Source organism: Nilaparvata lugens, chromosome 5 (genome assembly GCF_014356525.2).
Source record: "Nilaparvata lugens isolate BPH chromosome 5, ASM1435652v1, whole genome shotgun sequence".
In the NCBI taxonomy this organism is placed as follows: Eukaryota; Metazoa; Arthropoda; class Insecta; order Hemiptera; family Delphacidae; genus Nilaparvata; species Nilaparvata lugens.
The window spans coordinates 68,245,427-68,260,323 of record NC_052508.1 but is presented as its reverse complement, the minus strand read 5'-3'; the positions used below and the strand labels follow the sequence as shown (position 1 = coordinate 68,260,323).

Genomic DNA, 14,897 nt, shown 5'->3' with positions numbered 1-14,897 from the left:
GGTCAGCAAGAGGATACAATTCCCATTTTTTTCAATAGAAGAAACATTTAATTTTAACATAGAAAATGTTATGAGTGCTAAAACTAGTTGTGATCTGATAAAAAGTATGAAGAGGGTGCTAATGATTTCTTCAATAGTTAAACCAAAAATTGTTCAATTAATAGAATGGTCTATCTTAATAATTTATCATAATTTCTCTGATTTCAATGAATTGCAACCAGAGGAGTTAATTGACAAAACATATACAGAGTGTTTTAGAGAAACGGGAAATTTTGAAAGTTGAATAATTTCAAGAAAAACAAATCTTTAAATAAAGTTTTTCATATCATTCAATAGTAAAAATAATGCCATTTTAGAATAAATAATACCGTAACATTTATTTTTTGAAGATGACATCTTGCAGGTATGTTCCTTTTCTACGCAAACATTCCTGTAGTCTCTTCATCACATTGTCCATGCATGGTTTGACGTAACATTACAACTGGAATTTGAAATCGCTTCTCGAATCTTGGCTTTCAATTCTTCCGTTGTTGCAGAATTAAAAGCCGAGATTCGAGAAACGATTTCAAATTCCAGTTGTAATGTTACGTCAAACCATGCATGGACAATGTGATGAAGAGACTACAGAAATCTCTTTTCTGTATAGGGCTACTTTTTAAGAAATAGAAAGAAAAATAGAAATCTCAGTATCCAGGGTACTGAGATTTCTATTTTTCTTTCTGTGACTACAGGAATGTTTGCGTAGAAAAGGAATATACCTGCAAGATGTCATCTTCAAAAAATAGATGTTACGGTATTATTTATTCTAAAATGGCATTATTTTCACTATTGAATAATATGAAAAATTATTAAAAGATTTGTTTCACTTGAAATTATTTAACTTTCAAAATTTCCTACTACTAAACTTAGTTCTAATTATGATACCCCACTATAAAAATATTATGTATCGGAGTGAAAAGGGGTCTTTGAGTCTTCGATTCATGCTGGTAATGCTTATCCTCATATAATAAATTGATAATTATTATTAATTCATTTGCATTTGAATAACTGAAATATCTCAGTAATTTCCAACTGTATAATAAATTATTTGCAAAACTCATGAAAGTTACTGTATTATTAATATTGGATGGTCAAATTTGATTCAGTTTGATCCAGTTAGCGTTCTTATAAACAGTATTTCATCAGATTGTAGGTTTTATTTGTTTATATTTTGATTATTATTAGACGAAAATCTAGATCCGTAAATCACCTTGAACACTTCTGCTATTGCATACATATTGGTGTCAACAATAATTACCAATTTTTTAGGTTTAATAAAAATCAAAGTTCCAAATAGCCTACTACCTCCCATTTCCTACTGTCACCAATAATTATAAAAAGTGGTATTTTCCGCGTTAGGGCTACTCTTGAATAGAATAAAAAATTAAAAATATTTATTCATTTATACAGTAAGTACATAATCAAAATGATAGGGAGAGGAAAAATAAGGTAACCTTGTGCTATTCCTCTCCCAAATTTAGAAAACACATAGTCCGAGATAGGTTAAGTCTTGTAGTTCTCCAATTCACAAAATGTTCGGTCCTCAAGTATTTTCAAAAAGTAGATTTTCAAATTATAAGCTTCAAAACTAAACATAGAAGAAATATTTAACATTTTATGTACTTCTTGTATGAATCAATAATAGAGATTAATAAATAATAATAATGATATTTCGATTATTATTGGACGAAAATCCAAAGTTAGATGCTGTAAATCATCCCAAAGACTTCTTCTACTGCATATATTGATGCCAACAATAATAACCATTTTTGTAGGTTTAATAAAAATTAATAAAAGCTCCAAATATCCTACTAATACCAAATGCCCACTATCACCAATAATATCAGTAGGATTTCGGATTAGATTTGTATCTTTCAACAGACAGGCACAGATTAGGAGGCGTTGCCACAGAATACATACAGAATGGAAAGTATAAATCCAACCAATGCATTTAACATGAAGCCAAGACTTGAGTGTACCAAGACCACGTCACATGACTGCGCCATCTTGTTAGAAATTAAAATTACTGCTACTATTACAATGCTGAACTTTCTTTCAAGATGGCGGATTTTGGCGTCAGTATACGAGCCGACTTTCCATTCTGTATGTATTCTGTGGCGTTGCTGTCTAGTAACTTTTTGGATTCGATTCGTATCTCTCAACAGATCTGTGGTTTTCTGTAACTTACCTTTGACATATCCAGAGTCATCGTTGATTGGACACTGCAACGGTAGACAGGGTCCCCACTCACCCCAGGGGCCAACCTCACAGTCTCTTGGACAGGCAACCTCACACCTGAATAAACACCACCACCACCAACACCATATAAACACCACCACCACAAAAATTCAAAAACATAATTTTCATTTCCATTTCATTCCATTATTGTATAAAATACTATAATCATAATACAATTATGACATTGGAGGAAAAACTAGGCTGAGCCTGTACTATTTCTCTCCAAAAATTTTGATAAAATGTTAATGTTGTCCAAAAGATAAGGTTATGTAATCTCACACTGCTTTGTCACTTGATTTTTGGTCCAGGAATGATGATTTAAAAATTTTGAAGGTTGATTTTATACTCTAAATGAATCCAAATGAATAAATTAAAAACTTGAGAAATATTTCACTTTTTCGAAAAAATTGAATACAAAATCAAGAACTTACTCACTATTTGTTATTCACAGCAGCTGTTATGTGTAATAATAATCAAATCAAATCAAATGAGTTTTTATTATACATGATTTCAGGGTACAAATATTCATATCATACAACAACATACATACATCTTCTGCAACCAAACAATCATAAATAAAACTTACAGTTGAACCTAAATAATTAATCATTATAACTAAATCTAACTGCTATATATCGTAGTTACAGAAAATACAACATTATATTTTAAAGAACTTCATGAAAACTCTCCACAAAGGCAAAGCCTGTGTGTGGAAGAGGGTCTTGGCGATGATTGGCTAACGTCGGATTATCCCCATGCATCTATCACATTCTTGGGTAAACTATGTTTATCTATATCGGAAAACATTTGAAGTTTTAAGGATTTTAAGTATAAAGATGTAAACATTTAGAGTGAATTTGGTTAATTTTTAATCATTCTACTACTCCAAAAAATAAGTAATTTTATTCATATTTTCAATTTTTGTTTTCTTTTTATCTCTGTAATTCGAGTTGCATTTCTGTAATTTGCTGTTTGCCATAGGTCTCTTCAGACTTGGCAAGGGGAATAAAATCACTTCAGATACTGTTGCTGGTGAAATATTGTGATATCTATCCATAATGAAAACACTCGGATTATGTCGAAAATATCACTTATTTTTTGTGTACCCTAACCTGCAATTAATTAGGGTTTGAATTTTCACACTGATGATGACACCATTGGTGTCGAAACATGTTTGTTATTTTACAATAAATCTATATATATATATATATATATATATAAAAGCGAAATGGCACTCACACACTGACTGACTCACTCACTCGCATAACTAAAAATCTACCGGACCAAAAACGTTCAAATTTGGTAGGGATGTTCAGTTGGCCCTTTAGAAGCGCACTAAGAAATCTTTTGGCAATATTTTAACTCTAAGGGTTGTTTTTAAGGGTTTAAAGTTCGTCTTTTAGCATGTATATTCTTCTTCTCCCAATCTCTTAATTTATAATTGAATTTCCATATCTCTATAATCTAGATAGAGTACCTCTTCGAAACAGTTGTTAACTGGCAACTAAATTAATAATTTTGTCAGGTTGGCATTAAGTTGAGTTGACTTTGTTAGGTTGGCACCAAGTTGAAGATTTAAATGCATTTATCGCGGAAAAATTGATTGGGCACTGCTACTTCAATCCTGGGAATATTATATTACTAGCCGTCAGGCTCGCTTCGCTCGCCATATCCGTTTAGCCAGACGTTTAGTCTGGACCCCCGACTGGATTGTCCTAACATGATAGAAATGCAGGCGAGCGAAGCGAGCCTGCTTATCTTAATCTTGGACGATCCAGTCGTCCCTGGCTAGACGGATATGGCGAGCGAAGCGAGCCTGACGGCTAGTAAGTGATATTTTTGACAAAATCACAGTATTTTCATTAAATAAAATTAATCCATTAATCAACCACATGTCAAGCAATCACCACACACCACTGACGTCTCACAACAAATCACATGCAAATATTTATTTATTACATTGTTGTAACCCATTTCAACCTAGAACCTAGAGAAAATCTGATCTGATGTAACTTATATTAACCCATAAAAATACCAAAGTGAACTCAAGATCAACGTAACATTACCGTACTAGAAGCTGATAGAAATGTTAGTTTATTCAGAGATTAGTGTTACATAAACTATTTATGAAGATTAATATGAAATAAAACAGATGTAATTATGTGGCCTACCTAAATAGTGCCGCTTGACTGCCCCCCACCTCGTATGATATCATTTATTCAGGAATATCTTGAATCACAGTTATCCTATACAGTATAGTGAGGTCCACGTTATAATGGCAGTGTTTGATTAGCAATGGTATTGCAATCCTTGTCTATCATTCAACAAAGCGGATAGCGCTATCTCTTCTCGCTTTGCTTTGTTGCCAGATCGTCTTTTAACAATGTAGAATTGATAATTAATTAACAAAATATTTCATCTTAATTATGAAAATTCATTATGAAATTATTGAAAAATATAATTTCTTGCTTAATGAAATATAATTGATTATTTTAAACGAGAATGAACCGTTAATATTACATCAATAAACCTATATCAGCTACCGTCTATAATAGAAGACATTGACAAGACAGAGGATCGGCAACGTTTTTCTCCTATTTTTCTCCACTGCCATTATAACGTGGACCTCACTATAGGTGGTTGTAACACAGGATCGGCAACTCTGTACTTCTATAATGTCCACTGATTTTATAACGTGAGCTTCACTCTCACTAAACATAGAACCTGCGTTAGAATTATTAAAAATTCGACTGAGTCATTGTCAATATTGTACAACCGTTCCATAATTGAATAAAAACACAAATATGTTGTCAATTCTACACTGTTTTATTAGTACACGACCAAGGTTTCGTGACCACACCGGTCATATTTTCAAGTTGACATGACAACATAGTAGAATTTGACAACATATTTGTGTTTTTTATTCAATAGAATTATTAATTGATAAACACGCTAAATTACCTTTGAATAGTGGGCGGTGGTTGTAGAGCAAAGCAGGCCTTGTTTGGCAGCGGACGGCCGGTTTGAACTGATATGCATGTAATATTCCTTAGCTGAAGACCTCCACCGCATACCACCTCTGACATTATGTCTGGCAGAGTACAAGCACTCCATTTCGATAGCAGCCATTTGTGTCTGAAACATTATCAAAAACATTCCTAATTGAATTTCAATTTCAAATTCATTTATATTTTTTTCAATTCAATCCAGGATTCTTTATTGTTTCTTCAAAAACAAAGCATACACAAAAAACAAAACATTCAGTAAGAATATAAGATCACCTGCCAGGGAAAACCTGTGTGTGCAGGTGAGAGTTACTAATACAATTCAATACGAGTCATTAAGAACTTACAAAAGATGAAATAAGAAATCATATGATATAATAATAAAATAAGATGATGAATAAGGGTGAAAGAAAGAGAGAATGTAAGAAAAGTGGAAGAAAGAGAGATGGCAAACATACTATTGAAACAAAGATGAATCACTCAAAAAGTATGTCCTCAATTTTACTGGTAATTATCCATTCAATAGTTCTTCTTTTAAGCAATGCAACAGAATTTCCATTAATATGTTCAGTAATATGTTCATGTTAATACGATACATTAATATGTTTCAGTAATGTGGAATTTTATTGATTAATTTATTAGCAAGGTAAAAGTATTGTCTCCGGCAAACATTAAGATTTCCATTTTTATATTTGAATCAGTTCATCGTTGTTGTCTTGAAGGTGCAATTAAAAAACCAAGCCTCCAATAAGCCACATGAACCGTTTTTCAGGCGTGCAACAAATTTCAAGGCGTGCAAGAAAATTCAAGGCGTGCAAAAACGCTTCATGTGACTTGGTCTCTTATAAGCGACGACTGTACGATTCTAGCCGCGCTGTAGTCTATAAGGGCGAAACCATATAAGGCGTTTCAGGTGTTCTTTCAGGCGCTAACCCAATCAGCCAAACCAGGAGAGCTTCCTGACCTGTCGACTCTGGAAACGTCGTCTGAAAACGCCTGGAAAAACGCCAAATATGGTCTCCCAATTACTGCCTATAATATTAAGGTCTATAGTTGACTACAGTCATCGTTTGGGAATTGGACTGATATTTATGTAGTTGTATCGTAGAGAAAATAATGACATAATACAACTTAGATTTCTATTCATTTATCATCAATAAAGGTGGGCCTAGCCCACACTGATCTACTCAAAAATTTAAAAAATAACAATACCTATTTCCAAAAGATAGGTTACAAAGTCAAAATTTTGAATGAAAAAGACTGAGAAATTGTCAAAAACCACTGATTTATTGATAATTAGAAAGACCGGTTTCGGTTATTACACCATTGTCAATCTCTGATAAACAAGATAAGAGTTTATCAGAGATTGACAATGGTGTAAAACCGAAACCGGTCTTTCTAATTATCAATAAATCAGTGGTTTTTGACAATTTCTCAGTCTTTTTCATTCAATATGAATAATTACCACAATATCAACTCCTCAACTACACAAAAAGTCAAAATTTCTTTATTCCACAAAATTACAATTTGTGGGTCACAGTACAAAACATGAATTCCCCCACAAGACTGAGAGTAAGGGTGAAATTCACTTCCAAGAATTTTAAAAATGAATAAGATAGGTACCATTGAAACCGAGTTAACGATTGCGAGCTCCTACTGAATTCTCTGAAGCAGTTTTATACTTTTTTAAAAACTCAACTCAACAAATTGATCGATTGATTTTTTATTACAAATGACAATGTATTGCCAGTACTTGCAAGACCCATTGCATACTAGCACTACATTATAATGGAAACAAATGAACAATTAACATATTCAGAACAGAAAATAAATATGTAGATGAGTAGATATGTAAATGAAAAGTTGTCTAGGATTTCTGATGTCCGGCTTCACCAAGTTCGGTCAAGACATTTGAATATGGTTAAATCAAGACAGTCACTTTCGATAATTCCAGTCCGCGCATACTCCTAAACCGTATCTGATTTGATCTTGTTCAAATATGTATTTTCCGAGCTTGGTGAAAATGTGCATACGTTGTTTTATAATACTAGAGTTTATTCTTCTTCTTGTATGGCGCTACAGCCCATGGTGAGCCTTGGCCTCCGCAACTATCAACCTCCACGCATCTCTATTGTTGACTATACCTCTCCATCTCCTGACTCCCAAACTCCTTACATCATTCAGCACCTCATCCAGCCATCTTTTCTCTGTGTCTCTGTGAAGCCTTTCCCGTATCACAATTTATAGTGAGGTCCACATTATAATGGCAGTGTACGATTGACAATACTGTTGCTGTCCTTTTCTATCATACAACAAAACAGAGATCACTATCTCTCTCTCGCTTTGCAATTTTGTCTATTTTCCAGAATATTTTATTTTTACTTTTAACAGTGACTGTACAAAAGTGAACAAACAATATTTTCAGCCGCCATGTTTTTTTCTTCATTCTATCAAAATACTTGAGTACACAAGTCGTATAATTGATTTAAAATGTATTTTTGAAACAATGAAATAATTTTTAGACATTACCGTATGAGAAACACAAATTAAAATAACCTGAAAAGACATTTTAAAAGTTGATAACTAACCATCCTAGACTTCATCCACGCTTCAGTTAGTTTACACGTATAGGTTAGACCTACTAGTACCGGTATAAAATAATATTGAAAAGTTATTTCAGAATTAATCCATTGAAATTACTTATTTTTAAATAGGATTTCTATTTTTTATTATTTTTGAAAGAAATTAGAATACAATACCTACCAAATAACTTAATTTCTGTTGTTTTGAAATTCAGATTGTTGTATCACAGCTTTTTAAATTAACCGCCATTTCAGGTTTGTATAAACATAAAAATCTGATCTCAGTAATGAAAGCAAATTTTTTTAATCAAATTATGAAAACATATATTTTCTTGATTGATTTGACATTAAATTGATTATTTCATCAAGGAATGATAATTATTATTAGATTTAATTTAATGGGATGAATTGAGTAACAGCTGTGTACAGTCAGTGGCAAAATGGAGAGACTTGGCAACGTTTTTCTCCTATCTTTCTTCACTGCCATTATAACGTGGTACTCACTTTAGGTATTCTGCCCGCAGTCATCCTTTCCACATGACCCAACCACCTGATTCTTTGAGCCTTTATGAATCGAACCATGGTCTGTCCTTCCTTCAGGTCTTCCAATTCCTAGTTTGAACGGATTCCCCAATCTAACCCCTGTCGTACTGGTGCCATTTCCGCAGTACTCTTCTTTCGAAGACATGTCGTTTATTCTCATCTTTCTCTGTCATTGTCCATGTCTCCGAGCCATAGCTCACTACAGGGCGTACTAAGCTGAGGTATAATTTTATTTTTGTCTCTCTGCTAATCAGACGGCTCCTGGATAGGCTTGCATTTGCGTAAAATGCTCTATTTCACAGATGGTCTCACTCATTTCGTCCAAAGCTCCGCCAATTTATGTAGATGCATAACAATAAATTTACTGTAACTGTAGGGAGAGGAACAGTTTTGGGTTTATTCTGTTGATTCTCTCCCAATCATTAATTTGATGTTGTGATTAAGGAATGTAATTAATGTAATGTAATTTGAATGGTAATAAATTGATTGATTGATTGAAATATAATTATCTATAGTTATTATATTACAAATTGCTTTTTCATATCTGTAACTGTTTTCTGTTTTTCAGAACTGTATATGGTTCAATAATTATTTTCTTAGTCTATATTATGTAAATTCATCTATAATTTTACTGTATTGTAAGCTATTGTATATAAGTGTATATGCCAGTATATGTTGTAATCTACATAAATAAAGTACTCAATCAATCAATCATTTCGTTTTTCTTATTAAGTGTTACTCCGAGATACTCTAATGATGCTACTCCCTTTATTTCATTCCTGACTAATACTAAATTCCACCGGAGTTTATAACTATTATTTTTGAGACTTGACCACTAGTGCTCGAAACTAGATGTGTTCAAGTTAAAAGTATGAAAAGAGTACTAGTAATTTCTATAATAATTGAACAATTCAAGTAGCCCTATTAAAATACTTTATTAGATGAATTAAATTTATGTTCTAGTTGTGTATCATGATTACCTGTCCAACAGCATCCACACATCCCTCCTGAATGACATTCCAATCGGACCATTCACTGACCACACAGTCCTGTGCCACAATGCATGCTCTCTCCTTCAGTGGCAGGTTGGAGTCTCCTTTCTCTTTCAGACAAACACTGCAACAAATTTAGTTTATAATTACAGACTATTTTCAAACAAGAAATCAATCAAAGGTTTTAAAAAAAGAATGATGAATTCAGGTAGTGGGAAGAAAGAGTATTCAATTGTCAGCTTGAGAGTAACCAGTCAGCTTGAAAATGTGACGTGTGTGGTCACGAAACCATGGTCCTGTACCAAATAAAACTGTATAGAATTTGACAACATATGTGTGTTTTTATTTCATTCGTATTCAATTGTGTTTTGCTCCTACTCTCATGTATGAAAGTGAGAGCTGGGTTACCCTCAAAAACCATTGGAGTAAGATAACTGCCACCGAAATACTGCATTTTCAAGTGTAATAATAATTTGTTTCATCTTTCTGATCAACCGAGATACAAAATTTTTAGTATAATATTTATTTGGACTGTAAATTTTTGTGATCTTTATAAAAGTGTTTTCATAACCTCGTTTGGACTATTTTTAACAAAATTAGGGAGAGGAACAGTTTTGGGTTTATCCTGTTGATTCTCTCCCAATCATTAATTTGATGTTGTGATTAAGGAATGTAATAAATGTAATAAATGAATAAATGAATATGATACTAGAGAAAAATGGTGGGTAAAACGAGACGAGATAGATGGAGGAATGAGAGGGTAAGACAGGTGGTGGGGAGGAAGGCGCTGAGTAAGGAAGTATTACTATTACCTTGATGTATCTGTATCTTGAGGGTCAAGTGTAAGAGAGGGCCGACTGCGCCCTAACTTCGCCCTCCCAGGTATAAAATAAAGGCAGTCATTCTATTCTATTCTATCTTCTTAGAATACTTTTATATAGTGGGGGCCACATTTTCTTATATCAGTAAATAATAATAAATAGTCAACTTTCTGAAGACCACATAAGTCTTTAGTTCTAAATAGTGTGTTTGTTTTTTCGGTCTTAAAATGTTATAGTTTTTTCAAAGTTTGGAATTTTATGAATATTTGTAATTGATTTAATTCAATTAAGAAGTATTTTTTAATTTAAAAACGATTTTTGTGTGTTTTGAATTGTAAATCGAGTGTTTATTATTACTCTGTTGTATACCCATACTTTTTCACTGTTAAAATTAAACTTGAATTACAAAAAAACACTTTTGAAGTGAAAATGCACTTAGTTTTGTAGTGACGATCGTTTCGACCTGGTCATCATCAGACAGTCCGATGATGACCAGGTCGAAACGATCGTCACTACAAAACTAAGTGCATTTTCACTTCAAAAGTGTTTTTTTGAATTCAAGTTTATTATTAAATGAATCAGACATAGTGGGTGAGATTGAAAGCAGAAGGTTACGGTGGACGGGACACATTCTGAGGAAAGAAGAAAGCGCTCTGACAAACAGTGTACTGAGGAATAATCCTATAGGAAGGAGACCAGCTGGAAGGCCAAAAACTAGATGGTGGGACCAGGTCCGGTAAGATATGAGGAGGATGGGCCTAAAAGAGGAGGACGCGGGTGACCGAAACTTTTGGAGAGGCTCAGTTGATGAGGCTAAGTACCGACTGGGGTTCGAGTGGCCACCGCAGTAAGTAAGTAGTAAGTAAATTGAGTGTGTAACTGAAGAATGTTGAAGTGACACATAACCTAGATACTTTTGGACTATTGAAATCACTTCACTGAAATGGGCTACTTTTGTTCAAATTAATAAAAACATTATAAAAACTTGTAGTACCCTTTATTAAAGGTCCTCATTTCAACTTGAAAATGACCTATAGTTGAAACTAGTCGTTAAAATATTTTTTCCACCAAATACTGTATAAAGTACTTACTTTACTCCCTGAAACATAATACTAAAGTGTCACTTTTTCGCTCTCGGTAGTAAAAAACAGAAAAACTCCCTAGGGAGGAAAAGTGACTCCATTTAAATAACATGGGAAGCATCTCTATTTAAAAACTTATATGTAATAGGTTAGAAGGTCTAAGCTCAGATGAAAAAGCATAATACAGGTGTCTGTCATTGAGTCAACTGAATTCAATACCACAACCAGAAATTGATCAACTCATAAAATATATGTTTGTATGATATTATATTCTTATATTAGTAGACAATGAAAATTTATAAAATTTTAAAAATATTTTATTCTATTCAAAATACCAGCCAACAAATATTTTTGATCTGCAATTCAAATCTGAACCGCGTGATCTGGAGTCAGCCATTTTTGGTTGACGCCCAGCTGATATAATTGTTACAACTTTTGCCGATAGATAGTGCAATCGGCAGTGCCAATCATACGACCGGTTTTTGGGCTTCAGATTTTAGCTTATGTTGTTAGGAAACATTGTCACCAATACGTAAGTTATTAAAATGATATTATTTGCAGTTTCTATAAAAAAATGTAGATGGAGGAAAAATGTTGTGTACATCACGAGCGAAATATACGTTTTCTCCTTCAGGAAAATTGTTGCACTCGGCTTTGCCTCGGGCTTCAAACTTTTCCCACAGGGAGAAAAAGTCGTACTTTTCACTCTAGATATACAAATAACTATTTCTTCCTCAGGAAAATTGCTGCCCTCGGCTTCGCCTCGGGCTTCAAACTTTTTCCCACAGGGAGAAAAAGTCGTACTTTTCACTCTAGATATACAAATAACTATTAAATTGTTAATGAAGGGCACTACAATTTTTTATATTGTTTTTATTATTTGGACTGTTGTATTAAATTAGAATTGGAACTGTTTTGGGCGTAAGCCTGTGGTACTCTTCTATAAGTTGTGTGATTATGAATGATTAAATAAATAAATAATCAATCTATTGTATTAATACTTTGTAAATAGTTCTAGTTTATATGCTTTTTGTATTCATGTCTATATTTTGATTTTTTTTGTTGCGTCCTTAATTCAACACCCGTTACCAGAGTAATCAGGAGAAGATCCCTAAACTAATACATTAGAAACTAAATGTTTTCCATAGAAAGTCGGCAAAAATGTAGGCTATTTTACTCACTCGATATGCAGCTGAGCACCAGTTGAATTGAGACAGGTGACAGTACGCGTTTGCAGTCCCACCTGTGGCCAATGCTTGTAGAAGGTGTCGGCCCTACCCTGGCTGTCACCATCCCACACCTGCAGGCCGGCCAAGGGTCCACCCACACGCGGCGAGCACTCGCCCCACTTGTCCACGCGCAGGCGCAGTCCGCCGTTCAACTGTTTGCCCCCTACTACTTGCCCTCCCAAGCAGTCGCCCTCCTCGAATCCCCCGTCGCAGTGTTGCCATTCGCTCAGCTAAACAATCCAAAACAACATAACACTAATTAATACTGATTGTACCAACATAACAAAAATTAGACACATCTGAAAAACAGGGGTAACTTCTGTAAGGCTGGATATCTCCATAATTATCGGCTGATTTATGCCCAGTTGCATAGTCGTCACATAAAGTTAACACTAATTAATACTGATTGTACCAACATAACAAAAATTAAACACATCTGAAAAACAGGGGTAACTTCTGTAAGGCTGGATTTCTCCATAATTGTCGGCTGACTTATGCCTGGTTGCAGAGTCGTCACATAAAGTTAAAAACTTTACGAAGCCATAAATTCACTTTCCGTTGCACAGATGTCAAAGTAAACTATAGCTCCCATAAAACTAAAAACGCCCAATTAGACACATGATTTCGTTGCACAATCGTCAGAAAGAGCTTATTTATGTCTCCAATAGCTAAAAACGGTCAGTTAAGTTATGGGCCCGAAGTCGTGCTGTTAAATCCAATATCTACTCCCGCCAAATGCATTTTAGAGGTTGTGATAGCTTTTTTTGAAAGATGTTTACGAAAACCATCTGTATATAAGTATATTATTTTTTCTCTCCCTATGTTTTTTTTAAGTTGTTTATAACCTCCCTTAGACCAGTTATAGAATAGACACGGCCCATTGTATATTCATACTGAAAGTCGATGAAGCCAACATCTACTGCCAAATCCACCCATGTTGACGTCACAACAGTGACGTCACGCATCATATAGAAATTATAGAAAAGTTTTTGAGTTTGTTGTGTAAGTGTTTGTGGTGTTTAACTTACATTGTTGTTAAACATAGCTTGTTTTCCATAGCAGATTGTTATTTATTTATAAAATTGTAATCTCCTGCGCAGCATATAATTGCACTGAATTTTTTAGGAAAAAAAAGTGGAATATCTTTTCATGCGTAAGTTAAAATTTATACACATAAATATTGTAAGTTGTAACTGTAATATTATCCTTGGTTACGATGTAAGTGAACTCATTGCAGCATGACAATAATTAGTTTTGTAGGCTACCGTACCTTTTCAAAACACATTATAACTTTGAAGCCGATATCACATAACACATTATAACTTACCGATATAGTTTTTGCCCGTAGCTAGAAATAACCTAAATACACCATGAATCTGAAATAGACACAATCTGAAAGTTTTCCATACGATGCGTGACGTCACTGTTGTGACGTCAAGATAGGTGGATTTGGCAGTAGATGTTGGCTTCAGAGGCTAGACTTCCCAGCGTGTCTATTCTATAACTGGTCTAAGTAACCTCCAAATCGCTAAATATGGTGAGAAATTTCGCCAAAAGCCAAGCGTCACCATAATGTTTATCAATTTTATGTGAGGTTGTTTAGGTCTGTTCACAGTGATGACGATTGAAACTTTCTGCCAAGACATTGGTTGGGTAGAAGCATGCACGGAGAAAAGAGAATAGAGCTGCAGTGTGACTTATGTGTGATGCTAATTCAAGATATAGCTAAAGGGCTTCGGCAAACGACTGTGCAACGACCAACGTCAGTGATTTTAAACTATGTCTCACATAGCTATGTTTGATCTTATGTAACGACTCTGCAACCGGGCATTAGACTGGCCACAAACTACTCAGATTATGTCCTCTACTAGTAATCTTCATAATGAGGTTTCATGTTTGGAGGGGAGACTGTCATATCTCTACAGAAACATCAGTACTAGTTACCCTAGCAACAAAATTATTTATTGAATGAAAAAGACTAAGAAATTGCCAAAAACCACAGATTAACTGAGTTTATCAGAGATTGATAATGGTGTAATAACCGAAACCGGTCTTTCTAAGTATCAATAAATCTGTGGTTTTTGACAATTTCTTAGTCTTTTTCATTCAATATGAATAATTACCACAATATCAACTTCTCAACTACACAAGCAGTAAAATTATTTATGTTATAACAAGTATCCATTTTCCAGTTCGTTTTCATTCACGTTTCTATTTCATATCAATTCTAATGTATACTGGTAGGACTGCATGATACCATAGCCACCTCCAATACAAGGCCCCGGCCTACGATATTGCAACGTCGCAGCGTAGGCCAATCTAATACAATACATGATTGGTGAAAAAGATCAGCTGGTATGTTTACA

The 14,897-nt window shown here is 34.0% G+C and overlaps 1 protein-coding gene across 1 annotated transcript in view; it reads right to left on the bottom strand.

Annotated features, from left to right (window-relative positions):
- LOC111057280 (thrombospondin type-1 domain-containing protein 7A) overlaps positions 1-14,897 on the bottom strand; it is a 258,676-nt gene that overhangs the window by 41,035 nt on the left and 202,744 nt on the right. The window contains 5 exon segments of the mRNA XM_039429587.1: positions 2,228-2,334; positions 5,239-5,412; positions 6,247-6,278; positions 9,388-9,523; positions 12,484-12,761. Coding sequence (XP_039285521.1) covers positions 2,228-2,334; positions 5,239-5,412; positions 6,247-6,278; positions 9,388-9,523; positions 12,484-12,761 — 727 coding nt within the window.